The sequence below is a fragment of the Notothenia coriiceps genome, unplaced genomic scaffold (genome assembly GCF_000735185.1).
Source record: "Notothenia coriiceps isolate Sejong01 unplaced genomic scaffold, NC01 NC01_scaffold00013592, whole genome shotgun sequence".
In the NCBI taxonomy this organism is placed as follows: domain Eukaryota; kingdom Metazoa; phylum Chordata; class Actinopteri; order Perciformes; family Nototheniidae; genus Notothenia; species Notothenia coriiceps.
Window position 1 is genome coordinate 511,356 of NW_011346293.1, and position 25,548 is coordinate 536,903.

General features: G+C 38.2%; 3 protein-coding genes across 4 annotated transcripts; 1 reads left to right on the forward strand and 2 right to left on the reverse strand.

The window, feature by feature from the left end:
* Positions 1-1,652: 1,652 nt before the first annotated feature.
* ved (ventrally expressed dharma/bozozok antagonist) lies at positions 1,653-3,372 on the reverse strand. The gene is made up of 3 exons (XM_010774217.1): positions 3,153-3,372; positions 2,328-2,587; positions 1,653-2,003 (listed from the first exon to the last, which is right to left on the reverse strand). The coding sequence occupies exons 1-3, from the start codon at positions 3,370-3,372 to the stop codon at positions 1,653-1,655; spliced, it is 831 nt and encodes a 276-aa protein (XP_010772519.1).
* On the reverse strand, positions 3,309-17,022 carry polm (polymerase (DNA directed), mu). 2 transcript variants are annotated; one of them, XM_010774176.1, is made up of 12 exons: positions 16,675-17,022; positions 15,871-16,048; positions 15,335-15,433; positions 15,067-15,237; positions 14,906-14,977; positions 13,640-13,760; positions 13,425-13,557; positions 13,234-13,336; positions 12,788-13,123; positions 12,631-12,714; positions 12,422-12,544; positions 3,309-3,395 (listed from the first exon to the last, which is right to left on the reverse strand). In XM_010774176.1, exons 1-11 carry the CDS (start codon positions 16,860-16,862, stop codon positions 12,458-12,460), a joined length of 1,572 nt encoding a protein of 523 aa, XP_010772478.1. In that variant the 5' UTR covers positions 16,863-17,022; the 3' UTR covers positions 3,309-3,395; positions 12,422-12,457. The 2 variants fall into 2 exon arrangements, with proteins under 2 accessions (XP_010772478.1, XP_010772477.1); XM_010774175.1 differs by lacking the exon at positions 3,309-3,395 and having other exon boundaries at positions 10,284-12,544.
* A 2,820-nt stretch (positions 17,023-19,842) lies between these two features.
* LOC104948029 (N-acetylglucosamine-6-sulfatase-like) lies at positions 19,843-23,759 on the forward strand. The gene is made up of 5 exons (XM_010774177.1): positions 19,843-20,177; positions 21,644-21,703; positions 22,338-22,541; positions 23,276-23,341; positions 23,527-23,759. The coding sequence occupies exons 1-5, from the start codon at positions 19,998-20,000 to the stop codon at positions 23,689-23,691; spliced, it is 675 nt and encodes a 224-aa protein (XP_010772479.1). The 5' UTR covers positions 19,843-19,997; the 3' UTR covers positions 23,692-23,759.
* The last annotated feature ends 1,789 nt before the right edge of the window (positions 23,760-25,548 follow it).

A 25,548-nucleotide genomic window follows, 5' to 3' on the forward strand; every position in this document is an offset into this window, starting at 1 on the left:
AACAATTATTTTTTCAGTTTCAAATCTTGTTTTTTCAGGTTTCACATTGCTTTTCACTTTCAGATCGTTTTTCACTTTCAGATCTTCATTTTTCGCTTTCAAACTTTTGGTCCTGATGTTGCTTGGGGGGCGGGGCTTATCAAAGTGTAGTTTGGCATCCTGAGTGGCAGGCCTCTCTCTGTCATGTTGCCTTCATGGATGTTAGGTAGCGCGAGAAATATAACTCAACACTTTCTATACACAATACTCCCGTGATTGGTGGTAAACAAAACTGATACCAGCTTAAAAGTTCCGTTAAGCTAGCTGTTGAGCATTGTAGTTGGCAACAATCAAGGTATAAGCACAATAAACTGTGCTAGAATGTGAAATTACGTAAAAAAAGAGTAAGAACAAAAAACAAAAAAAAGGTGTGTAGTGCATGTCCAGTATAGTAATGATATCTGGCACATGACAGGGCAGGAATTGAAAATAAATGTAATTTCCACCAAAAACAATGCTACCAATGCTACCATTAATTCTGGTATTCATATAAAATACAAGGTGGACTTACATACAATACTAAATTCACGCAGGAGTGTAAAACAGTGTGTGGTTGTAGTTGCACTGTACTTACCTGCTCGAGCCTCATCCTGTCTCGTACACCTCGTCCCCCTGACTCTTATTCAGCTCCAACTTCTTTGCTTGTTTATTTCCAAAACGATAAATAACCACACGACCTCTGTCCCGCTATGACCAGTCAACAAACAGCAAGAAGTCCTCACGGAAGTTTAAAGTTACTGCAGAATTCCCGACGGAGAATCCAACCATTGGCATCCTCATTGTATAAGTTAGCATGTAGGTTAGCCACACCCAGCATGCACCTGCTGGTGACGTAGCACTGTAGGTGTGTTTGATTTGCATCATATGGGGGTTGAATTATATTAGTGTTTTAAACAACCTTAAGCCTGTTCAAAAGTACCATTTGAACTTAAAGTATGTAATTATATAATTTATATAGTATAGTAGAAGAAATATACAATATGTTTCCCTTTTTAGATGATCTTTTGGTGTATTAAATAGAAGATTAAATGTTTGTGTCATTTTATAATGTCATTTATAAAGATCTATTTATAATATATTTCAGATACAATTTTATTTAGTAATACATATGTATAGATATAAAATAATACTGAGATATACTGGTAATATGTAAAACTGTTAAAACATTTTTAGTTGAGATCTAACCACCTATATCAAGTACAAGTCCCTTAAGTTAGAGTACTGAGGTAAGTGTACAGAGCTAAATTACACCCACTTTTCCTAACTATATTTTTTCTTCCATAGGTTCAGATTAAACAAATGAGATGACATGTTAATTTTAATAATGATTTTATTTTAGCAATCTGATTTCACAATGACAAAACAAACACAAATCAAATAAAACAACTTAATATATTCAAATTTAAATATATATAAGCAGAGATATCCACACACAAATCAAAATATTGCACACGCCCTGTTAAAATCATGGTTCAAGCTTTAAATCATTGCCTGTGTTCCTTATATTTCTATAGCATTGATCCTATTAGGATAAGATGAATACAATCAATACAATCTCATTTTGTCTGACAAAAGATACCAGTAGATATTACAGTCGCTACACATCTTCAGTGTCAATAATACTGAGGGTAAGCTGAGTAGGATCCCATTATCTGAGATGTGGCAGACGGCAGAATGACTCCAGAGAGGCTGCTGTACTGGTAGAAAGAGTCCAGGGGCAGAGAGGTGACGCTGGGCAGAGGGGAGCTGTAATGCAGGCTGTGTGGGTGGATGTAGGAGGTAGTGGCTTGGACGTCCTGGGCTGCTGCTGCAGAGTGATATCTGGGGTAGGGTCCCGGTCTGTAGGCCTGCAGCTCGGGGTAATGCATGAACTGAGAGGCGACGTTTGCCTGGCAGGCGTGAGCCAGGGCGTCCTGCACCGTCCTCTTCATTTTCATCCGCCTGTTCTGGAACCAGTTTCTGATCTGAAGAAAAGAAGAAGAAGTCTCATTAGACAATGTTTTCACTCGCAAACGTAGGTAATATCATACAAAATAAAATAAAATAAAACAAACAGCAGTAAATTAATAAAATAACAAACAAGTGCAATAGTCTCCAAAAAAGCCCTACACGTTAAATGATTTAGCTACAATACTTTATATATTAATTAATTTGGTTTATATATGTGTGTCATGTGGAGGTCTTTAATTTGCAGACAAATAATGCTAAATAAAGTAAAAAATAAAACACTAAGGAGATGACCTAAGAACCTGAAAAAGCTGTCTCGAATATGATCTAAGGATTTGTACCTGTTTGTCAGAAAGGCTGAGCTTCTTGCAAAGCTCGGATTTGTCCTGTGTTCCCAGGTAAGCGTTTCTCTTGAAGGCCCTCTCCAGGCTGCTGATCTGCTCTGCTGTGAAGGCCGTACGGGGTCTCCTCCCTAATGGAGGGGATACCGGGGGGGTGGAGGTGCAGTCAGTGGGGGCCGAGGGGGAGAGGGAGCGACCCCCTTCACTCTCGTAGCCGGATGTTTCCTCCTCTGTCCCGCTGCTGAAGCATTTCTCGGTTACTGCACAGAGGAAATAACAGAAGAAATCATGTTAGAATTATCCATTGATGGAAGTATTCGGATAACATTTTAGCAAAAACTACTAATACTAATACTCTTCATGTTCAAAAATCCTAATTTGTACCTGATGCTGTAAGAAAATTGGTGGAGTAGAATATAGCACGATATCAATGTGTACTTTTACTTAACATTACAAATTAAATTCCTGCATTTAAAATGTTTCTGCAGTTGTTATCACATTTAGATCCTTATTAATGTGTTTGTTAAGAAATACAAATCCTGGTTTCTATAAAAATAAGATATGAAATCTGTTAAAATAGTTTTAATATCATAAAAAAAAGCTATCCTCGCAGACCAACTTGGCACATTCATAAACATTCAACATATCCTTATACCTGTTTAACATCACACTGTCTTATTACATGTTTATAAGCTGAACTTACAGTTTGTATGGGGGTATTACACACATGTTTTGCCTTAAATGTATAGAAGTAGAATTATAGAGTGGCATAACATGGGAAAACTCAAGTTAACACATAACTTCTCATGGCTGGACTGAACATACCTTGATTATTGTGGGAGGTTTGGTGCTGTAGACTGATTGAATTGAGGCCCTGGTTTCTGGTTTCTTGCTGCTCGGGTCCATTTTCTGACTTCTGCCTGCAGTAAAAGCCCGGCAGACTCTCTGAATGAGTCCCACAGGCGGCGGGTCCAGAGGCTGAGCTCTCTGTGCCGGAGGACTGGCTGCTCTGGGCCATCCACTCGATGGAAAACTGTCCTCTCATGGCTGCAGTGTTGAAGTTTTGTCCTGGAAAAGAGTAAATCCTTGTGTTTGGTGAAAGCAGGTTTTGAGTCCTGGGTGCAGAGGAAGGTGTGCTGGTCTGTCCTGAGAGTTTTAACTGGCCCTCTTATCAGAGCCTGTCTGTATTTATAGGAGGCTTCAAACTCCCTCAGCTCCAAGATCAAAGCACACATCCTCCCGTCCCTCCCACCCTCCCCTCCTTTAGTTTTCACAACTGGAGTAATTAAGATGTCTCATTCAGTCTCAATGAGGCTGTTACAACAAGGCTCCAGTGAGTCTGGGAAGGACCCCCCCCCTGCCACCTCCCCTCCTTCCTGCCTCCAAAAAAGATAATAGACTCACCTCACCCCAAACTGTCTCCATCTCCTCAACAACCCAGTCCTTACTGTAAATAAAACCCCCCCCCCCCTCACGTTGGCAGTTTCAGTTTGATATTTAAAAATCACTGTACTGGGTCTCTAACGGTCTAAGATATGTTTTTTCTGTCACCTGACATTTCTTGTAAACTTACATAAGTAAAACTGAATGGATTAAAGGGAATGTCAGTCATTTTTAAAGCAGAAATGTCTGTTGGTTGTAAAAAGCTAAATCAAGGGCTTATGCTTTCTTTGTGTATAATATATATTGGTTTAAGCTATTGGTCCAACAGAGAAGTCTGACTGAGAATGTAATAAATAATTCTGGCAAATCACACCCAATGTTCATCAAAGTGAAGAATATAGAATTGGTTTAAGATAATCCTTGTGCTGATTTAAAAAGAAACAGTTTTCTGGAGATTCATTGAAAATAAAAAAATCATTATAGCTACATCCCTGATGATGATCTTTCTTGTCATTAATCATACTTCAATGTTCATAGAGTGCTTAACTGGTCATCCAGTCATTACTTAACATTTGTAATGTAACTCCATTTGAAAAGGAGTCTTAACAAGCAACATAACAAGCAGTGAGTGGTTTAATTTAACAGCAATGGCTAATCAAGGATGATCCCATAGATTAAAGGCAAACTGTCTGATATGACGTGATAACAAAAGATTAACCTGTGACAGGTTTTTAGGTTATATTTATTTTTTATTGATCAGGATTAAGGTAAATGATCCTACGATGATCACTCATCACAATAAATATGATATGTGTCGTGTTGTGGAAGTAGAAACAGACCTTTATAGAAGTTAAAGAAATACTTGAAGCAAGACTCTATATAAACCTCATATTTAACACATAAAACACAGATTTCAGAGTACTGAGTACTAGTATTTAGGACTACTGTCATAATTTAAGTTACAAATTGTAAAATGTCCTGATAAAGGTCCTCCATTACAAACCTCTGTAAACTCCTTTATCACTTCATGACTGTATTCAATTATTATAACTTATACTAATGTGTTATATTTGAGTGTTTTGGGCGAAAAGGACACTAATTTCCTACAAGGATATATTATAATAATAATAATACATGAATTATGTCATCAGAAATACCTTTATGTTATTTAAGCTAGTTGAAAATGTAACCACAGTGGCAAAACTACAGACATATTGTAAAGTTTGATATCCAGTTTCATGACATTAAGTGCAGTGGTGGTAAGTACTCGGATCCTTTACTTAAGTAAGAGTAGCTGTAAAGTACTTCCTATACATCATGGTAATAACCTACTCTGCAGAGCCTCAGATCATCTTAAACCATTGTGTCACTTTCAATGCTAAAATGGGGATTTGGGGATCAAGTTAAAGTGACTGATAAGTAACTATCTGCAGAGGATGATCCCACATGTGAAGTCACCTGCATGGACCCGAGTCTGTCTCCGCGTAAAAAGGCAGGCAGCCCGGCGCTGTTTTGTGTGCAAATGGTGCGTGGGCCAAACAATTTGTGGGTGTAAAGGGTTAATCGGGTCAATCACGTAACGGTGCCATTGATAGGATAATGAGAGTGCTCGGGCCGGTATCTCCTCGCCTCCAGACGCGCCGTCTGTGCGCGAAGCGGAGAGGAGCGCATTGGAGAGCCGCGGTGCTAACAGCTCATCCCAGAGACACTTCAAAGAGGCTCTGCGCTTTGATACCAACACAACCAACACGAGACAGGACACCATAAGACCTCTTCATATCGGCTCAGCTTGAGTACTCCACATTAAAAATATACTCAGAAGATGATCAGAACTGATACACTGACTCTGGTATTAAAGTGGTGTCAGTCTACTTAGTATGTCATTCCATGCAGAATACACTGAATTAATAGCAACATTAATTAGTTAATACTATATTATATACTTTTTACCAAATGTTAGCAACATGATACTACACGTCAATAAACTAAATAAGTAATACAAATCTAAAGTAATCATATATCACTTGTGTAGCCATTACTTTAGTTTAGAAGCATTCTCAGTACTTTTCACGAAATAAAGAATTTGAATACTTCCTCAAATACTTGGTGGAAGTATTCATATTTAATATGTTTTACATCCTTTGATAATTATATGTTCCCATCCAATATTACAATTTCCTTCTGAATTTTTGGTTCTAAACAGGGTTTAAAGATGTGGAATTACTCAGATCCTCTTCTTAAATAAAAGTAGCGATACTAGGTCCTGCATTCAAAATAATGTTACAGTAAAAGTATCAGTGACATTTACTTTGTATAGTAACACAAGTCAAAATTCCCCATTTGACTGATTTAATACTCAACATTATATTACTGATACATTAATGTGCAAGCAGCATTTGACTCTAGCTGCTCAATGATGTCACTTTATTATTATTATTATTATTATGAAAAATATGGCAAAAACAGTGGTGACTGTAAGTGTCCTGCATTATGAAATCCCACTCAAGTAAATGTGCAGATGTTTTACAGGAAAAAATGTTTGACATCCTCACGTTCAAATTAACCTTGCCGATGAATGTGTTTCTTAAACGTGATCAGTTTATAAAATATGAAAGCTGCAGACTTAATATTGATTGATATTGGTATCTGTGGATGTTGCAGTGTTGTCTCCTGTCTTCTCGCCTGTCTGTCTGCTTTTCCATCTGTCTGCCTGTCTGTAACATCAAAGACCTGCAGACCTGCATGTCACAGGGCATGATGGGAGATGACAAGGTAGAGCAAGCGGTCACTGATACCCATCCACACCATTAAAGCACAGACAGACGGAGGGGCAGCGATGGAGGTGACGTAGAGACAACAAATGATCAGGACCCCTTTGAACTTTTAACTGTACCAATCACCTGCTGCTCATTTTTCTGCAACTCTTGTTGTGAGTGCTATCTAAGATAGATGCACTTTATTGATAGCAAATGGGTTACATTCTTCTGGCTCTTGCAGAGTCAATGGCCAAAAGTGACCAATTAGTTTGAGGTTCTTGAACATAACTTTGTCTCGCTACTTTTTCCTTTTGTTGAACTAATTAACCCTCTTTATTCATACTAATAAGTACTTTATTTTAGATAACCATTTTACAATACAATCAAGAGGTTTTTGTTTTGTCACCTTTGACATCAGTAAGTTTAGCTAAATGCCAATTAAATCAGCAAAAGACAAATTAATTGAAACTTAGGGTCTAGTTTGGAATTGCTGTTACAGATGCTTGAGTAACCTAAGGGTTGAGACATTTCCCTACATGGTTGATATAGAATAACAGTTTAAATGTGGCTGTTAAAACGTCTGTATTTTGACTTCAAATGGAGTCATTTCAATATATTTGTAATTGTATTGGTTGATTGGTTTAGTATGAGCTCATGATTATTCTGAAACATTGTTTGCAATTATTGTATGTATGGTCATTAATATTTCTCATGTAAATGTGTGTTTCGTGAAAATAAAAAGAGTGTTGTGTTGTTGATGTTAACTGTATACAAGGAAATAAATAGATTCCCTAATGACGGCGAGATGACTAAAAAGGTACAGGAGTTGTGGTTTAATTTGAGATCAAATTGTAGGAATGAAACCTTTAAATCTATTCAAATCTGTCACTCTGCAATCACTAAGTCCACCATTCAAGACAGACGTTAGTTTACATTTGAGGGGTTTTGGGATATATTTGGTAATATATATATATATTACCGTCACAGCGAAGCCACCAGATCCTGGATTTTAGGGATACATTTAAATGTCACAATCTCAAAACAAGACAAGCCTCACTGTCCCATTTGAAGAGGGGAGTCGCTGTGCCTGCTCGTCCAGCAGGACCTGTCTCACTGGCCCCATCAAAGCCCTGGGAGCCTTTGAAGAGGGTGATAGGGATCAATGGGACAGGGGAAGAGGCCTTAACTGACTGTGTTACAGACAGGGCGGGCAACTGCTGGAGACTGCCGGCAATGGAGATCAATGATTATTGGGCGTCATCACCACCCTCATCTGCATAGAGGAATCCATTCAGCATCAGAAACAGACACATTTTATTTGTAAATTTCAGGTTTTGTTCTGGTTTTTTATGCACATTTGGGCTAAAGTGCAACAGGATAAGGCCGTAAATCATTTATGTATTCTTCTTCCTGTCAAAATAAATGTTTTACATTTTAAAAACAAAAAAAGGAAAAGAGTGTTATTGTTAATTATCGTTTACTATTTGTTTTAAGCTACGTTAAAGGGGACTTCATCACACAGCTTTCTAATTATTTCAAAGAAAGGAAAAGAGCAAAGAGTAAAGTATATAGATTTAAAATGATAAATTGTGGACCATGTAGTCAAGAAATTAAATGAAAGAAACATGTGTTTTAAAGAAATGTTAGGATTGAATTTAAGGGGATTTATGATTTACTTGTGCAGCGTAATCGTTCGTACATTTGAATCGAACAAATATATACTAAGATAACACATTTGCAAAAGACACTTAACATTGACGTCGTCTTAAGTAGGAACCAAAAGGCTTGGAGCTGGGAGCCTCAGACAGGAAATTAGAATGTAGAGACAAACTAACACATAGATGTTTTTATGGGATTTGTCGGAAATGAGAAAATTAAGATCATCAGCGGTGTTGTCCTTTCAAACTGCTATAATAAAGAAGAGTTCAACTGATATTTATTTGGGACTCTTTCAATAGGAAACTGATAAAGACGGAGATATAAGCTGATGTATGCAGAGATGTGACCACCATGTTGGGACATGTGTCTCCCCCTGGTCTGCTGCTCAGCGCCCCGGGGGGCTCGAGGTGTGTTTGTGTCCATAACAGAGCAGCAAACAGGCCCATTAGAGATGAAAGGGTCTGAATGGAGCCAATCAAAGAGGGGCCCAGCAGGAGACCGTTACCCCACAGACAGCAGCAGCCTGGGACTGGGGCCGGGAGGACGGGACCCCCTCTGCACGGATAAGGAGCATTTACACACACAAACAAACACACACGCACAGTCAGGATTACTATCCGTTTTATTGGCCTGTTGTGTTCATGTATATCCAAGTAAATGTTGAATATGCACACACTAAGTCTTGTGTTTGAGCACAACAGACAGAAACAGATGTAAACACAGATTGTGCAGAAACCCTTGAGCAAAATTAAATTTGGTTTAAAATTGTTTTGGTTTTGTTTGATTTTAAGAAATGTGAAGTGATTACTACCTCGCAATTACATTTAAACTATTTGTTCTTCTTTTTTGTTAGGATACTTTATATTTCTACTCCACTGTTTTGTTTTTGACAGATATAGCTACGTGTTTTTCAAAGATATAAAAGGTATATAAATAAAACATCAAATAAATGCAGGATTACACCAGTGGTGTCCAAACGTTTGGCTTGTGACCTCTTACAAACAGTCTGTGTGTTTGGCTGTCATATTTAAGATGTGCTCCAAATTTCACTCGAATAACTGTTTCTGGGTTCAAACTGAGAACATGATCCAATATTCCAACAAAAGAAATAATACAGATTTCTGTTTCTTTTTTTCTCTCCTTTAATCATCCCACCACCCATTAGGTTTATCTGGTCACCCTTTATCAGTATTAACACTCTTTTAATTTGCCACAGAATGTGAGACATTTTACTACTTTGCAGAATGTGTATTTTAACTGCTGATGCTTCATGTATATTTTCTGATAATACTATTATTCTAAAGTTAAATTGGTTTGGCGTGTTTTACTTTAGAAAGGGATCTGAATAACCCTGCACTTTTGTTCTTTGACATGTATTTCATTTGGGAAATACATTTAAATAAATTATCCCTTTGATACAGTCTTGTCCTTCAGGTTTTGTATGACAGAGATCTTCATTTACAGCAGATATATTCCTGTGTGTGTGTGTGTGTGTGTGTGTGTGTGTGTGTGTGTGTGTGTGTGTGTGTGTGTGTGTGTGTGTGTGTGTGAGAGAGTGGTAGTGTGAACTCGCAGGCGTTTCCTTCACCTCTTCCTAACAGCCTCATTAACCTCTAAATACCAGTTTAACATCAAAGGCTGTGTCAGTGCTCACACCTCTGTCTCCTCTCACATCCACTCTCTTTGACATGGGTACACACTTCTTCCCATGATCTTATTTTATTTTTTGAACACGATTAGGTTGTATGAAATGTAAACACAGTGTGAAACACAGTGTGCTGGTAGTTGGAAATGCAGTACGAAGGTAAAAAGGGATTTATTTGCAATGTTCCTGCCTCACCATTGACACATCTCTGTTTTTGACACCGTATGTGTGAACCAAAAGTTTCTGAGGGAGAAGGACAGACATGAGAGACATTGTCCTGCAGAAGGGGACTGCCAGTCTGGGCTTCTGTGAGAACAGAGGGGAGGCCGGTTGTGGAAAGGGAAATTAAGTCAACTGTGAAGGAAGGATGTATGACTTATCATTTCAGATCAATATTGAAATAGATCTCCTAGAAAAAACATATACGTCTTTTTTTATTAGAAGTGATTTCTTTTATATACGTTTAATATGCTATTAACATTTTAAGTACTATTTATAGTTAAGAAAAACAGAAAACAATGTAAGGAACTCAGTGGTGGAAAAATTACTCAGATCCTTTATTAAAGTTAAAGTAACAATACTGCTATTTAAAAGTATGCGGATAAAAGTGAAAGTCCTGCCTTTAAACTCGCCGTAGGTATACATATATATATATAAGTATTTTCACAACAATATCCCTGAAATATCCGCAGTAAATGTACTCATTCTGCAGTAAAGTACTTCTTGTGACTGGTTTTATGTGACGTTAGATGAATACATTTTAGATTAACATTTCTCAGTTGTAGCGGCTCTGGTCAGCTAGTTTTAACTACTTTGACTACAAGTTAGCTAGTTTAGTTCAAATGTTTTCAACCTAGAGGGTCACCAGTTAAATCTGAGGGATCAGAAGTTGGTTAATGAGAAGAGAGAAGATATGATACATTTGTATTCACATTTTGTCCTTTATTGAACGGTTACTCCACCTCGCTGATTTCTGACTGTCTGACTCTCTGTTAACAAATCATAGACATATCATCACACTCTAAACGTTTGGGAACCACTGGCTTATTCTTTATATGTATGTTGTATTTTAAAAGCAGGTTTCTTAATGTAAAATCTCCATATTAACTCAAACGATGCCAGTGACTGTAGCTTTAGAAAAAGGTTGTGTAGTAAAGATAATATTCCCCCTGATATGAAGTTGAGTAGCAGTATGAAGCAGCATAACATTTTTTTAAAAATATATTGTCACTGACTTCCTGTTCTTTTCCCGGAGATCACTTGTGGTCTCTCTGCTGTGTGGCTTTCTTTTGGAACAGACGTTGTAGAATACAGATCAGTAGCACACAGGTGTGTCTGTGGGGAAATGTTCCTTGAACACTTTACAAAGACAGGATGGTAAAATATCCTGTCACTCTGTATAAGAAGAACACGAGTTGTACAGATATGAAAGAAAAGAAATCTTGGAATCTGTATTTCCTTGTCAAACGACAGATAGCGTGTTTCGATGTTCAGCTCTGTTGGTGTTTGATCAGGTCAAACTGTTATCCTGTTTCTTTTTTAACATTATCTTCAGCTGGGCTGCAGATGTATTCCCATCACACTTTGACTGCATTAACCATATCTGTCTTTATGGAACAGGAGCACCTTTCTTCGTTCTTTTGAGAAAATTAAATTATATAAAAACTCCCCTATATTAGTCACTTGGTCGACCCATTTGGTCCAGACCAAACTATCTCATGCATTTAAATAACATGTTATTGAGGAAGCAGCCCCTGACTTTTCCTCTAGCGCCACCATGAGGTTCACATTGTTGTCTTTTCATTGGATTTGTATTAAGAACAGATTGTAAAGTTCAGCAGCTTATAACAAATACCTTCTTCAGCAAGCAGCAAGATCAGAGCATTTATTATATATCATTTTCAAACATTTTAATTGAGGATGCCTTCACTCCTTTGCCAGAACTACAGCTAAAACAAAATGCATCCAAAATGATCATAACGTTGAATAAACATCTCTCTAAAACCGTTTTAACACAAACTGAAAAGCATTGCCTTCGTAGGTGATTTATTAAAGGACTGCTGTACTACACTGTATTAGTCTAAGCCGAGTTGACTAGTCCACTAACACAGGTTCCCTACAGTGCAAATATTGCTTCAAAATTCAATTTCTGGAATTCAGTTCATATTAATGTGCAAACAGGGCAAAAAAAGCCAATAAAAGGCCATAAAAACGCAGCTACTCTCATGCATTTTTAGAGGCCAGTTCAGCGGAGCAGCGGGAGGACAACACTGAGGATTCCGCACACAAAATTCCGCGTTGACGAACAAAAAAGTTACATTTTTAATCCGGTAAAAAGTTATGAGGGAAAATGTTCAGCATTCCTTCATCATATTTTTCATATTCCATCTTCTTGCGTTTTCAAACGCTTCGATTGTGGTAACCGTGGATAAAATAGTTGATGGTAGCTTTTCAGAGATCTAAAATCTTATAGTTATAAAATGGTATTATTTTGGAATCAGTCATGGATTTAGTTACCTAATAATCATGGATCCTGAAGCAACATGACTGCATCAATAGAGCCCCGGGCAGTTCTGTCTTTTGGGGCTGAACCACCAGCTGATACTGCATTAACCCCCCCACTCTCCGCAGGTATGACCCTCACATGGTACCTGCTGGTTCCTCCTGCAGGACATCCTCAGCTCCGGTCAGGCGTTTCTCTCTGACGGAGGGATGTACTCCAGACCGAGATGAGCAAAAATCTCCTCCTCTGATGAAGCTCTCAGGTACTTGCTCTGTAAAAATACAAACATGCATTGCTGTTCATTTACCCCCCAAAACGCCAATAAAATGTGTTAAATGGTGTATTAGAGGTGTTTACCTGTGTGTTATCGTACAGAGCGTGGCTGCTCAGAGACATGGCCTTCTCGTGCCCCGCCCAGCGTCGCAGCTCTCTCTCAAACAACTGCAGAGAATAAAGACTCAGTGGAAGGACTTCACTTGCAATATTTATCCTGCATAATATATCAAAAAGTCACCTTTGATCCGGTCCAGCCCAGCAGAGCAAAAGCAAACTGGCTGATGGGCGACACCACCAGGTCCACTCTGACCGCTCTCCATGGTTTGAGATTGGCACGTTTTGTCGACTCACTTCCTTCATCTTTAACCAACGAGGGGGTTGTAAGACGACACGTGTCCTCAGGTGTATCTTCTGTCAGTGTCTCTGTTTGTGTTGTTCCTTGTTTCGCATCCTCAGGCAGTTTAAAGATGGAGAAACACCTCTCGAAGCGGTCCATGTTGGAGGAAGGCCGAGCAGGACCGTCCTTTGACTCCAGGTAAGAGTTTCTTGTAGTTTTCTGGTACAACAAGAAACCCTGGAGAGACAGAAAACTATATTTGTAACATTTGAGCAGTGAAAATGTGGTTAAAATAACTTCAGGTTGTCAAAAAGTCATCTTAAAAAATGCACTGACTCAGGGTTTACCTTTGATTCCAACCAGGACACGACTTTAGGCATCAGCCCCACCTCTCTGCCCTCCTCTGGGTGTGTTATCAGGAAGTCCACATCATGGCCTGTCAGCTTCCCTCTGGAGAGCGTCAGTAGTTATTTTTTCCTTGATTTAATATATTTGAACTTCTGAAATCTCAAAAACAAGACAATGGGATAATATCTACCTCCTGAAACCTCCTATCAGAGTAATCTGTACCCCTGGCAACACAGACATGACAGCTTTAGCCACAATCTCTCCGATGGCGTCACCCTCTGCCTTAGTGACCGGCTGGTTGAGGTCATCATAGTGCTCCAGACCTTAGGGAAGACAGTATATTACTTTGAGGAGAAACAAGATGAAATACAATGTGAATGAATACATGGGCATCGGGACACACACCTGCTTGTTGAGCTCTATTGAGTGTGTGTGCGGAGTCCTGTAACTGAGGAAGGCTGTGTATCCCCTCTCTGATCCATCTCTCGGCTGTTTTTGATCCAACCCCAAAAATACCCGTTAACACCTGAAACACATCATGATATAAAAATGAAACTGTGGAATACAAATCAGGATTTGAGCGAGTAACAAATACTATTAAAAAATGTCATTAAGCAACATAACATCAGAATCATTGGTAACCTTAATAGGTTATTGATCACTTTAACAGTTTGTTAAATTATAAGAGTGGCAGTATTCAATATTCTCAGTATTGCGAATAAATCCCATTAAAACAACAACATGGATGACTTTTTTAAAGACCAAATAATTTCCCTTTTTTGTATAATTTTGTTTTAATATCAACTACACAACGGCTACCTCAGCAAACTGACAACATGAACTGCAGTGTGTGTGTGTGTGTGTCTGTGTGTGTGTGTGTGTGTGTGTGTGTGTGTGTGTGTGTGTGTGTGTGTGTGTGTGTGTGTGTAAGTTGTTTTAAAGGATTTGTTGACAGTTTGAACAATATAGAATTTCAGCAGCTTTTTCACTTTTGGCTAATGTATTAAAGAAAAGTTATACTGAGATTGAGTTAAGATTATATCTATAAAACATGACTAAAAAGAGGATAATAAAACCAGACTGATCCAGTGTAGAGCCACTAGGTGGTGCTGGAGAGGAAATGAGATCCATGTTGGAGAGTGTGAATCATTGGATGTGGATCACTCAGATATTTATTTGGAAATGTCACTGAGTTTTGGGAAATGGTACAAATATTAGAAAATAAGTTCCCTATGTGTTGTTTATTAATCTATTTTTCCCAAGAGAGTGTAATAAATAATGTTAATAGCAAGTAAAACTAGCTACTGTAGCACAAGGAACTGTTTAAGAAGACATCTTAATGTAAGCTGTCACACATTTTGAAGAATAGTGAATTAAAGAATAATAGAATAAAATATACTAGCATTTTCTTATTTGTGTTGCTTCTTCTCAGAGGCAAGACCTGTGAGCCATTCAAGTGAAAATGTATTGTTTAATTTGAAGGCTTTTTAGAGCCTTAAGAGGTCAAGTTATGACATATTTCACAAGAAAAAGCTAACAATTTAAGAGAAATCTTTCCTCAAACTTTTCTTTCTTTAATAATCTGGAGACCCTTTAATTTGTTATATCGACCCAAAAAATCATATAAACTACAAAACTGCACAAGGTTTACGGGACAAACAGCTGACATACCTTCAGTGCCTTAAACCGCTCCGACTGCTTTGTACACTCCACTTCACTGGATGCTCCATTTTCCAAAACGTCCTGCAAGAAAAGAGAATAAAAACAGATGAATAATAGATATTTGTTTAAGTGTGATTAGGGAGATATTAAAGGGATATCTTTCCACTGACTTTGATGACTCTGAGTGAATGTCCTCCGAGACAGGGCAGCCCTCTGAGCTGCAGCAGGTCTGTCACCGGGCTGTGGAGAGCCTTCAGCACGGCGGCGGCTCGTCGGAACGCAACGCCTCGTCCGTCCTCGTCACTGAGCTCAGCGCTTTCAGCCAGGAGAGACAGCGCATCCTGAGACAGAAAACACATCCTCAATCTCTCAGTTTTCTGTTTTCATTTAGCTAACAACAGCTGTAATATACAGTAAGTGTTGGCTGGGGGACATTACAGTGAAGACGGTGTTGTGGTTCTCCAGAGTGGTCCTTCTCTGACAGGCGTAGCTCGGTACGATACTCTCCACCTCCTTCGATTCATCAACCTGTTGCTCCTGTTAAAGACAGAGGGATTCAACAGCTTCACAAATACAACCAAAAACCAAGAGCTGGATTCATCCGAGAACTCTTATAAAAAAATCTAAATTCTAGTATTGTTTATTTCTACTTTTTAATTTCTACTATGTGCAATGCCTCGCTTTGTTTTTGTTGTTTTTTATGCTGCTGCAAAATAAAAATTTCCCAATTTGGGATCAATAAAGTACCTCTTACCTTATCTTTACTTTTACTTCAATTCATGACAAATACTTAAATTAATATGGGTAGGATAGAAAATGCAATTGTATTTTATACATTTTAAATGTATGGTTTGTTACGCCATCTTTTATGAGCTGAAAATGTTTGGGAAGCCATGCGCCACAGGAATATTTTAGTGAAATTCTTGACTGACATCTGATAGTAAATATCTGGAGGTGAGTAAAGAAAAAGGCACCTGTAGTTTATGTCTGTCCAGGATTTCAACAGGATGTCCCTCCTTCATGCTCTCTGTGTACCAGCTGATGTCCAGAAGGAGAGCTGGTGTCCTGCACTGACCTCCAATCTGTGAGCCTAGCCACATCCTGACCTCATCTCCAGAGTTATTCTCAGAAATCACATGTGTGACGCTCTCACTGTGAATACACAATATTCAACATGTGATTCAAAGACACTACTGTACCCAAAGGTGAGAGCATGGCAGCACTCAATCACTCAATTCAATAAATGATTATAATGACTTTTTAGAAAGTCCGGGGAATGTAGATTAAAATACACGTTTACGTACAAGCTTTTGAACAATTCATGGTCGCTTATCATCAATGTATGAGAGTGTGTAAGCTGACTTAAAAGTAAAAGCACTAAATGCAGACAAATCACCCCTGGATTCATAAATGGATTATGAAAAACTAAAAAAGTAATACAAAATCCTTTACAAAATCTTCTTGTAAAGCTGAACAAGTTGAATAAAGGCAATCTCAATAGTTGAAACTTTATTTTCTGTCAATCAACTTAATCAATCAAATTGATTAATCAGTAACACTTCTCAAATATAAGCTGTAAGAAATCAATACAAATCTTGATTTGGTATAAAAGTGTAAGCTGTCAACTAGAAGTAGAAATAAGCCTCAAAATGTAAATAGTCAAGTCAAGTGAAGAACTTAAATTTTATTCTCACAGCTATTAAAGACAACATTTACTTAGTTACTGTTCTCCACTGTTTTTCTCAATCGTACTATACACTTTATTTATTTTATCTTACCTGAACAACTCCTCCACCTGAAATCCTTTCTTTTGACCGAGCTGAGAGAGAAATGCTCTTCGACTGGCTCCCATTTTCCTTTCCAACAGGAATAAAAGCACCTGAGGGAATTTGGCAGGTACTCCACTCCAAGTATCCCCAGTTTTCCCAGCACCTGAGGAGACTTTCCTTCTCTTCAACGGCACCATGTTTCACTTTATGGTTAAATAAGACGTTAAGGCGTCTAACGTAAATGGGTACATTCTCTAGGGTCGGTTAGAGTGAAAGAAAGCCGCAGAAAAAAGAAATAGCAGCTAAATTCTGTGCAGCAGTGCAACCGGATGCAGCTGTGTTGATGCATCTGCTGCACATGCGCACTATCAAAATAGTTCCGAGTGGAAACTGCGCTGAACACTGAAACGGCCCAGTATGGAAGACAGCTTTAAGTTATTAAAATGAATATTATTAAAATAAACATAAATACTCACGGTAAGTAACATGGGTAACATGTGTCTCCTTTTTTGTATTACTGTTTGGTGTATAATGCAGGATTGCTGCTTAATTTCCTATGTTGTGTACCTATAACATGAACACTAACACCACAATATTAAATAAGTGAATTTATAAAATTGGAAATATATTTTGTAAAATTGTAACGAATGAATCCTATTCTATTCTGTTTAACCCAATAAATTAAGTGATTTAAAAAATACATTGTTTGCCTCTGATGGAAATAGGATACTGAAGTAGTATGAGTACCTAAAATGTGTACTATAAATAGTATTTTCCATCCTTTAATTTGGCTGAAAGTTGGTAAATAGAGCTGGTTCTTCATTTTTAATCCCAGTCACTAGTAATAACAGCAGAAAGCACTTTCAGCTGTTTGCATAGTTCATTGTTTGAAAAGCTCCAGGTTGACAGTCGGCCTACTGACTGACTGCTACCTGCCTTCACTTCACAGTGCCATCAACAGCTGCAGGAAAAAAGATTGTTCAAAACATGATGTACACTTAATTTATTCTCACTTTCAAAGCATTACTGTACAGCCTCAAAGGCTGCTATGCATGGCTTTAGATCTAAGTGTCGTTTACCACTAACAGCTCCCCCTCAATATCAGTAAAGGGAAGTGCTCACAGATTTGGATGATAACATATGTCGAGGCTTATACTTATGATCAGCATATGTATTTTTTTGTGGGAGATAATGACCTAAAAAGAACATGTGTGCTCCACACAAATAATGGGTTGTATGAATGTTTAAGCACCCAGTGTTCTCGAACCAGGAGTCAATGGAATATTATAACTTCTTCTGCATGCCGTGTCTACATTGGATTTGCATAGTCTATTCAATGCAAATTAAATATCTTCAGACTACAAACATAGTATACAGAGTTTCTGTTTTAAAACTCTTAAAATAAAAGAACATAATTATGTGAAACCCTGAAATAAACAGTTTGATCTACAGTTGCAAGAAAAAGTATGTGAACCCTTTGGAACTACCTGGATTTCTGCATAAATTGGTCATAAAATGTGTTACAACAATAGACAAACACAGTCTGCTTACGCTAAAACCACACAAACAATTATATGTTTTTATGTTTTTATTGAACACACCATGTAAACATTCACAGTGCAGGGTGGAAAAAGTATGTGAACCCTTGGATGTAATAACTGGTTGACCCTCCTTTGGCAGCAATAACCTCAACCAAACGTTTCCTATAGTTGCATATCAGACCTGCACAACGGTCAGGAGGAATCCCGGACCATTCCTCTTTACAAAACTGTTTCAGTTCAGCAATATTCTTGGGATGTCTGGTGTGAATCGCTCTCTTGAGGTCACGCCACAGCATCTCAATTGGGTTGAGGTCAGGACTCTGACTGGGCCACTCCAGAAGGCGTATTTTCTTCTGTTGAAGCCATTCTGTTGTTGATTTACTTCTGTGCTTTGGGTCGTTGTCCTGTTGCATCACCCATCTTCTGTTGAGCTTCAATTGGTGGACAGATGGCCTTAAGTTCTCCAGCAAAATGTCTTGATAAACTTGAGAATTCATTTTTCCGTCGATGATGGCAATCTGTCCAGGCCCTGAGGCAGCACCAAACCATGATGCTCCCTCCACCATACTTCACAGTTGGGATGAGGTTTTGATGTTGGTGTGCTGTGCCTTTTTTTCTCCACACATAGCGTTGTGTGTTCCTTCCAAACAACTCAACTTTGGTTTCATCTGTCCACATAATATTTTGCCAGTAGTGCTGTGGAACATCCAGGTGCTCTTTTGCAAACTTCAAACGTGCAGCAATGTTTTTTCTGGACAGCAGTGGCTTCCTCCATTTTATGACCAACTTATGCAGAAATCCAGGTAATTCCAAAGGGTTCACATACTTTTTTTGCAACTGTATAATAACTCTCAGGTGGTTTCAAGGGGGTAAGTTAAGAGGAATCACATGGAGATCTATTGTTGAATTGGTTTCAGATCCTGTTTTGTGTAAAATAAGGTTTTATTTTCTTGAAAATAAAACTAAAGCAATAGACTATAAAATATAAGTGTCAGATTGTTATATAGGCTTGAATATTGATATTAGACAGATTATATTATATATCTTTGAAGTTATTTATGTGCAGTCACCATTACATCATTTTCAAACTGAAATGCAAAGTAAAATAAAAAACATTTCATAGCAACATATAATATTGCATACACAATATTATTATATTGTGCATTTAGATGCTACATTACATATTTATATAATAAAATGTAATACTATAAAAATGAATTAGTTAGTATATTTGTATTAAGAGCTCACTTAATTAAGTTTAATAAAGTTGAATTTAATACATTTGGAAATATTTTAATAAATATGTTTTCTATATCAGATTTAATACAATATCATATTATGCAATATAATATTATTATGTTTAACAACGTTTTAAAAAAATATATTTTTAACTTGATTTTAAAATGATACAATGTTTGATATTAAAAATAATAATTAATAATAAATACAACAAACATCTGTGTATGTCATTAAATGGGATTATTGTGCCGATAGTAATAAAGCATGCCTCAGTTAGTAAAAAGCAAAAGTTAATAAGGAAGTTTGTAGTTTATAAGTAGTATAAATTCCATGCTGTACAATGTGTTCTCGGTCTTTACTCCTCCCCTTCTAAGTGTGATCATATGACCACCAAGAACTCGACTCCACTTCCTCAAACTGCCAGCCTGCACACACTCAGCCAACAACACACACACCCTCCCCCTCCCCCTGACTAGGAAACGAAACCGAGCTCCAGCTCAACACCGGCGTGTGTGAGTGTGTGTAGCCAAGGCCCGGTGCTGCTGTGGCCTAATGGCAGCTTTGAGGAGCGGACCAGGAGCGACAGGACCCCGGCGGAAAGGACTCCCTGCATTGGCCACCCTCCTCACGGTGCTGCTCACCTGCTGCGTCAGGTGCTCTGCACAGACCGACAAACCGAGCAACATCATCCTCATCCTCGCTGACGATCAAGATGTTCATCTGGGGGGGATGGTGAGTTGACCCGCTTAAAAAAATCACATGTTTTCATAACTTGATCATAAAGAAACGTTATAGTAACTTCTGATGCAAGCTCCTACCGATAAATTCACACCACGTGAGTTTATAGTAAGCTAGCATTGAATTTTGACTCATCTTATCATGCTTTATGGTGTTTGTATCGCCTAATTGTTCGTATAATTCAGATACAGTCCTTTGAAGCTTGGTTATGAAAGTCTACTGCCCTCTTATCTGCTGTGCTGTCAGCTGTAATGCAGGAAGCTCTTTTGACTCCTGAAATTCCATTATTAACATAGTTAAGAGACATACGATTAATGATAACAATTGCAAGGTAGTACACAACTTGTTGGATACACACGAGGAATATAAGCACCCCAAATAGAGCAGGGACTAGAGCTAAAAACTTGCAGATACAGGTACAAGTGCGTTTTAAACTAAAAGGTAACTAGAGACCATGTTGTGATGGTCTGCAGCAATGCCAAAATGGGGCCAGGGTTGTAAAGGAGAGGGGGGGGAGTCCCCTCTACCCCCCTTCCCCCCCTTTATTTGTGGCGCCCTTGTACGAAAAACTCCCATCTTCAAACTTGGCCTTCATTTTAATCTCAACTTGACATCTGTAGAGTTTGATGAGTGCATCTTGCAAGATTTTGACACTAACTCTGTGACATAGTCATTCCATGAACAGACAGACAGAATATAAACACCTCTTAAAGTACTCAAAACTGCTTCTGTGGTAGCAGTTGATTTCGGAGGAGCATGATGGTCATGATGAAAAACATGCAGACTCACAAGGTGAAACACTGCCACCCCCACACTGTTGCGCAGTGAGTAGACTAAGAGTCCAGAGCAATGCTAGCTGCTCTGTGCTACTCTTCTTAAAGTGGCAATAGATCACTTTTCAACTCCTCCCACCTCTAGCGTTTCTAGAGGTGCAAAAACCTAATCCCTTTTCTTAGAGCCCACAGAACCACAGTTCACAGTTCTTCTACCAACTCCCTGTGGTCTCTTCTCTTGCATCGTTTTCAATTAACGGACACAACCACTTAGCTTTTGGCTAATTAATAATGTTGATGATGATATTATGCCTTTTTAGGGACTTTCCAAGTGCTAGCTACTTTCATTGAAAGCGTTGGCGAGAATGCACAGGAAACACTGCATTTAGTTTTCCGATGGCTGAAAATGTATAGATCATGCCTATTAGGGCTGAAGCGATCGCTAAATTATGATTTGGGTCGCTTTTTCAAGCATAAATGACAATACCTTTTCTGATTCCAGCTGCTAAGTTGTGAGGATTTTGCCGCCTTTCATTTTGTGTTCTGGGAAACTGTGATTGGCATTTTTCTCGATTAGAATGATCACCAACTTTTGGTATTACTTTTAGATCAAATGTATGCTCTTATGAAATGGTAGGAGTCATGTCACTTGTCTAATTCTGAATCTGATTTGTTTCCGTTTTGCAGACCCCCATGAAGAAAACTAAAGCCTTAATAGGAGAAGCAGGAGCAACATTTGTGAATGCTGTGAGTACGTCTTCTACATTTACCCAGTGGTGGAAAGTAAATGAATGCATTTACTGCAGTACTGTATCCATTCATTTACTTTAAGTATTTAAGAACTGCACTAAAGTATACTTTAGTGCACAAGTATCCAATATTTCACAAAGAAGCATATATTACATAAAACTCATAAATCTGAAAAAAAATTAGTTTATTGTCCTTTATAAAAATATTATGACCCCTCAAGTTAATCTGCTGAACCTTTGCAGGTCCACGACCCCTATGTAAGCTAGCTAACTGTTGGCAGAGACTAAAACTAACTCCAACTTGAGTAGCTGAAATACTAAAATACTGCTCTAACATTAATGCATCACAATTTCTTTCTAATATCAGTCAAATATCACAGGATATATTTTATATTATATTATATTTTAGTACTTTTTCTTCGATACACACTTGGAGTACATTTTGTACTAAAGGGCCTACATCCTTTTTTCAGTCCCCTTTGATTTCACATGTTTTACAATGTGGAAACTGAACACATCCTTCTCTCCCCGGTCATGCTTCTCTGTTGTCACCTTTCCCCTCCCCTCTGTTTCCCCTTCTTCTCCTTCTTCTTCCTCCGTCACCGCTCTCGCTTCCTTCTTCTCCGCTGAAGTTCACCGTCACGCCGCTGTGCTGTCCCAGCAGGAGCAGCATTCTGACCGGTCAGTACCCCCACAACCACGGGGTGAGGAACAACTCACTATCAGGGAACTGCTCCAGCATTCAGTGGCAGAAAGGCCCCGAGTCCACGGCCTTCCCAGTCTACCTCAACAAGCAGAAGTACCAGACGTTCTTCGCTGGGAAATATCTCAACCAGGTTTGACCACGTGTAAACTTGATAAGCTGTTCTGTGTTTAGTATATATGGTGGTTTTATGATTCAAGAAGAAGCTGTGAGAAAGCTTGACTGCTTGAAAATTATTTAAACTTGACCCAAATATATTCAAAAGTTATAAACATGTTATTTAAATGTTTCCCATTTTAAAAGATAATTTTAACCAAATTACACAGACTAAAGCCATAGGAATAATGCTACCAAGCAGATGTTTAGCATGTTTAATGTTGAACATTAAAAGTATTGGACAAATTCCATACAAAAACAGAAAAGTGAACCATATGGTGGCTCAAAAATACAAATGAATGGTTCTCCAATTCATTACAATTCTTCCTCAGGGGGACATGAGTGTCGGTAAAACATTTCATAGCTAGCAATCCCATAATGGTTGATATAATTCAGTCTGGAGTGGACAGGGTAATCCATAGACAAAGAATATACAATTCCTTAGAAAAAGTCAGTATAATACAACTTTTCTTACCTTTCAAATCTGAACTTGTTCATGAGTGTGTCTAGACATTTTTATTTTAAAAGAAAAAAAGATAGAAAACGCATGCCTTAAACAAAACAAAGATCATGACTTTTGGACATAATTATGCTGGACGATGACGATAATAACATTTGCCGCAAATCATGCTCTACCAAAGTGTTGCTTTGAACTCTTGTTACACACTTTCTAATGTGGCTTATTTAACTGTTTTTCTTTTCTGCCATCAGTATGGTAAAAAAGATGAAGGAGAGGTTGGTCATGTTCCACTGGGCTGGGACCAGTGGCATGCATTGGTGAGTATCACACACACACACACACACACACACACACACACACACACACACACACACACACACACACACACACACACACACACACACACACACACACACACACACACACACACACACACACACACACACACACACACACACGTCGGAGTACTTCTGTTGTCACATGCATTGCTATATGTTTACAGGTGGGGAACTCGCAGTACTACAACTACACACTGTCAGTCAACGGCAAAGAGGAAAAGCATGCAGACAGTTATGAACAGGACTACTTCACCGACCTGATCGTAAGTACTGAGTCCAATGACTTGTGCATGAACCCGGTCTGTGATCAGCACTATTTCATGCATTGAGACATCTATAGGGACAATTATGTAAGGATTTCTACGAAGAAAAAAAGAGTGTTCACCTAAAAACTGTCTGAATCAGCTGATGTCTCATAAATACAACATGTGTCTAAAGAGTGTCTGCCAGTCAGCAGTGTTGAAGGTTAATCATCAACAACTAGATTGTGTACTAAAACTGCAAGAAAAACAAGCTAATATCATTTTTTTATTTTGTATTTAACGTAATTTAAGTATTTATATTTGTCAGTGGTTGATTGAAGATGTTTGGCTTCTTCGTTGTTTCCCTTCAAATGCATGTCGTCTTGTTTCGTGGTGTCATGCTGCTGCTTGTCACCCACATCAGGTGACAGATGAGTTTTCTGCAGCTGTTGACCTATTCTGCTGTAAATATAGTTTACGAGGAGCTGTACTTCCCTTGTCACTTGCTGTTCTATTGTTTTTTCTTAAGTTCATGGTACGCCTTTGAGTATCACACTTCCATAAAGTTTGGGGACTTCTCGGCAACAGATTGGTTTGTTTGTTCGGTGAAAGCAAGACTCATTTATATTCCTAAGTGTTTTGTGGCATTAGGTTTTTGGTTGTCCCATTTTATGCTGTATCTAAAAGAAGAAGAAAAAGAAAACTGGAGGTAATTTTGGCATAAACCAATTACACTGAAGAGGAAATTGATCAATATCTTTGTGTTTCGTATGGGATTTGAGCACGACTTAAAGACTATTATATACAATTCCTGATCATGAGCTAAAAATAAATAAATCAGCTCCAAATCATGAAGAAAACCAACCATCTAATCAGTGACAAACAGTTTGTAAGTCAGTTGAGTTAATAAGGCAAGGCAAGTTTATTTATATAGCACCTTTCAACACAAGGCAATTCAAAGTGCTTTACAAAAATTAAAGACATTAAGAGCCTTAAGAAACATATTATAAAATGATATCTAGAAACACTTATTTAAAAGCAATGATATAAAATGACATTTAAAAACACTCATTTAAAAGCAAAGATAAAAAGCAAAGATAATAAAAGTTACAGTGCCGTTTAAGATATGAATATATCAATTAAAAGCAGTTGCAAAAAGAAAAGTCTTCAGCCTGTATATAAAAGTAGTCAGAGTTGCAGCGGACCTGCATGTTTCTGGGAGTTTGTTCCAGATATTTGGAGCATAATAACTGAACGCTGCTTCTCCATGTTTAGTTCTGACTCTGGGGACAGAAAGCTGACCAGTCCCTGAAGACCTGAGAGATCTGGATGGTTCATAATTTAGCAGTAGGTCAGAATTGTATTTTGGGCCTAAACCATTCAAAGCTTTATAAACCAGCAGCAGTATTTTGAAATCAATTATTTGACACACAGGAAGCCAATGTAAAGACTTCAGAACAGGAGTGATGTGATCCACTTTCTTAGTGTTGGTAAGGACTCGAGCAGCAGTGTTCTGAATTAGCTGCAGCTTTCTAATAGATTTTTTAGTGAGACCTGTAAAGACACTATTACAGTAGTCCAGTCTACTGAAGATAAAAGCATGGACAAGTTTTTCCACATCCTGCTGTGACATTAGTCTTTTAATCCTAGATATATTCTTAAGGTGATAGTAGGCTGATTTAGTAACTGTTTTAAAACCTGTTGAGCCCCACGGACTCAAAGGGGCCGAAACCACAACACTTGCAAGCAACAGTGTCTGAGGGCTTCTTAAGATTGAATAAACTATGAATGTTTCATATCCTTGTAACGGGAAGAAACTCAGCTAACTGATGATATGAGAAACAAAAACAGACATCAAAACACGTTGCATTAGGTAGCAAACACAGCACATTTCTTACCTTAGCTGTTATTCTGATCAAAAGTTGTCTTCAATGGCATTAAAAC

Excerpts from the sequence above, each read along its gene's own strand:
- ved (XM_010774217.1), bottom strand. The coding sequence starts at position 3,372 with ATGAGAGGACAGTTTTCCATCGAGTGGATGGCCCAGAGCAGCCAGTCC. Across the intron at positions 2,588-3,152 it reads AACCTCCCACAATAATCAAG|TAACCGAGAAATGCTTCAGC; the intron begins GTATGTTCAGTC and ends TCCTCTGTGCAG. Across the intron at positions 2,004-2,327 it reads TCAGCCTTTCTGACAAACAG|ATCAGAAACTGGTTCCAGAA; the intron begins GTACAAATCCTT and ends TCTTTTCTTCAG.
- LOC104948029 (XM_010774177.1), top strand. The coding sequence starts at position 19,998 with ATGGCAGCTTTGAGGAGCGGACCAGGAGCGACAGGACCCCGGCGGAAA. Across the intron at positions 20,178-21,643 it reads ATGTTCATCTGGGGGGGATG|ACCCCCATGAAGAAAACTAA; the intron begins GTGAGTTGACCC and ends TCCGTTTTGCAG. Across the intron at positions 22,542-23,275 it reads CTGGGAAATATCTCAACCAG|TATGGTAAAAAAGATGAAGG; the intron begins GTTTGACCACGT and ends TTCTGCCATCAG.
- polm (XM_010774176.1), bottom strand. The coding sequence starts at position 16,862 with ATGGTGCCGTTGAAGAGAAGGAAAGTCTCCTCAGGTGCTGGGAAAACT. Across the intron at positions 14,978-15,066 it reads ATTCACTCAGAGTCATCAAA|GACGTTTTGGAAAATGGAGC; the intron begins GTCAGTGGAAAG and ends CTTTTCTTGCAG. Across the intron at positions 13,124-13,233 it reads TGTCCTGGTTGGAATCAAAG|GGTTTCTTGTTGTACCAGAA; the intron begins GTAAACCCTGAG and ends CTGTCTCTCCAG.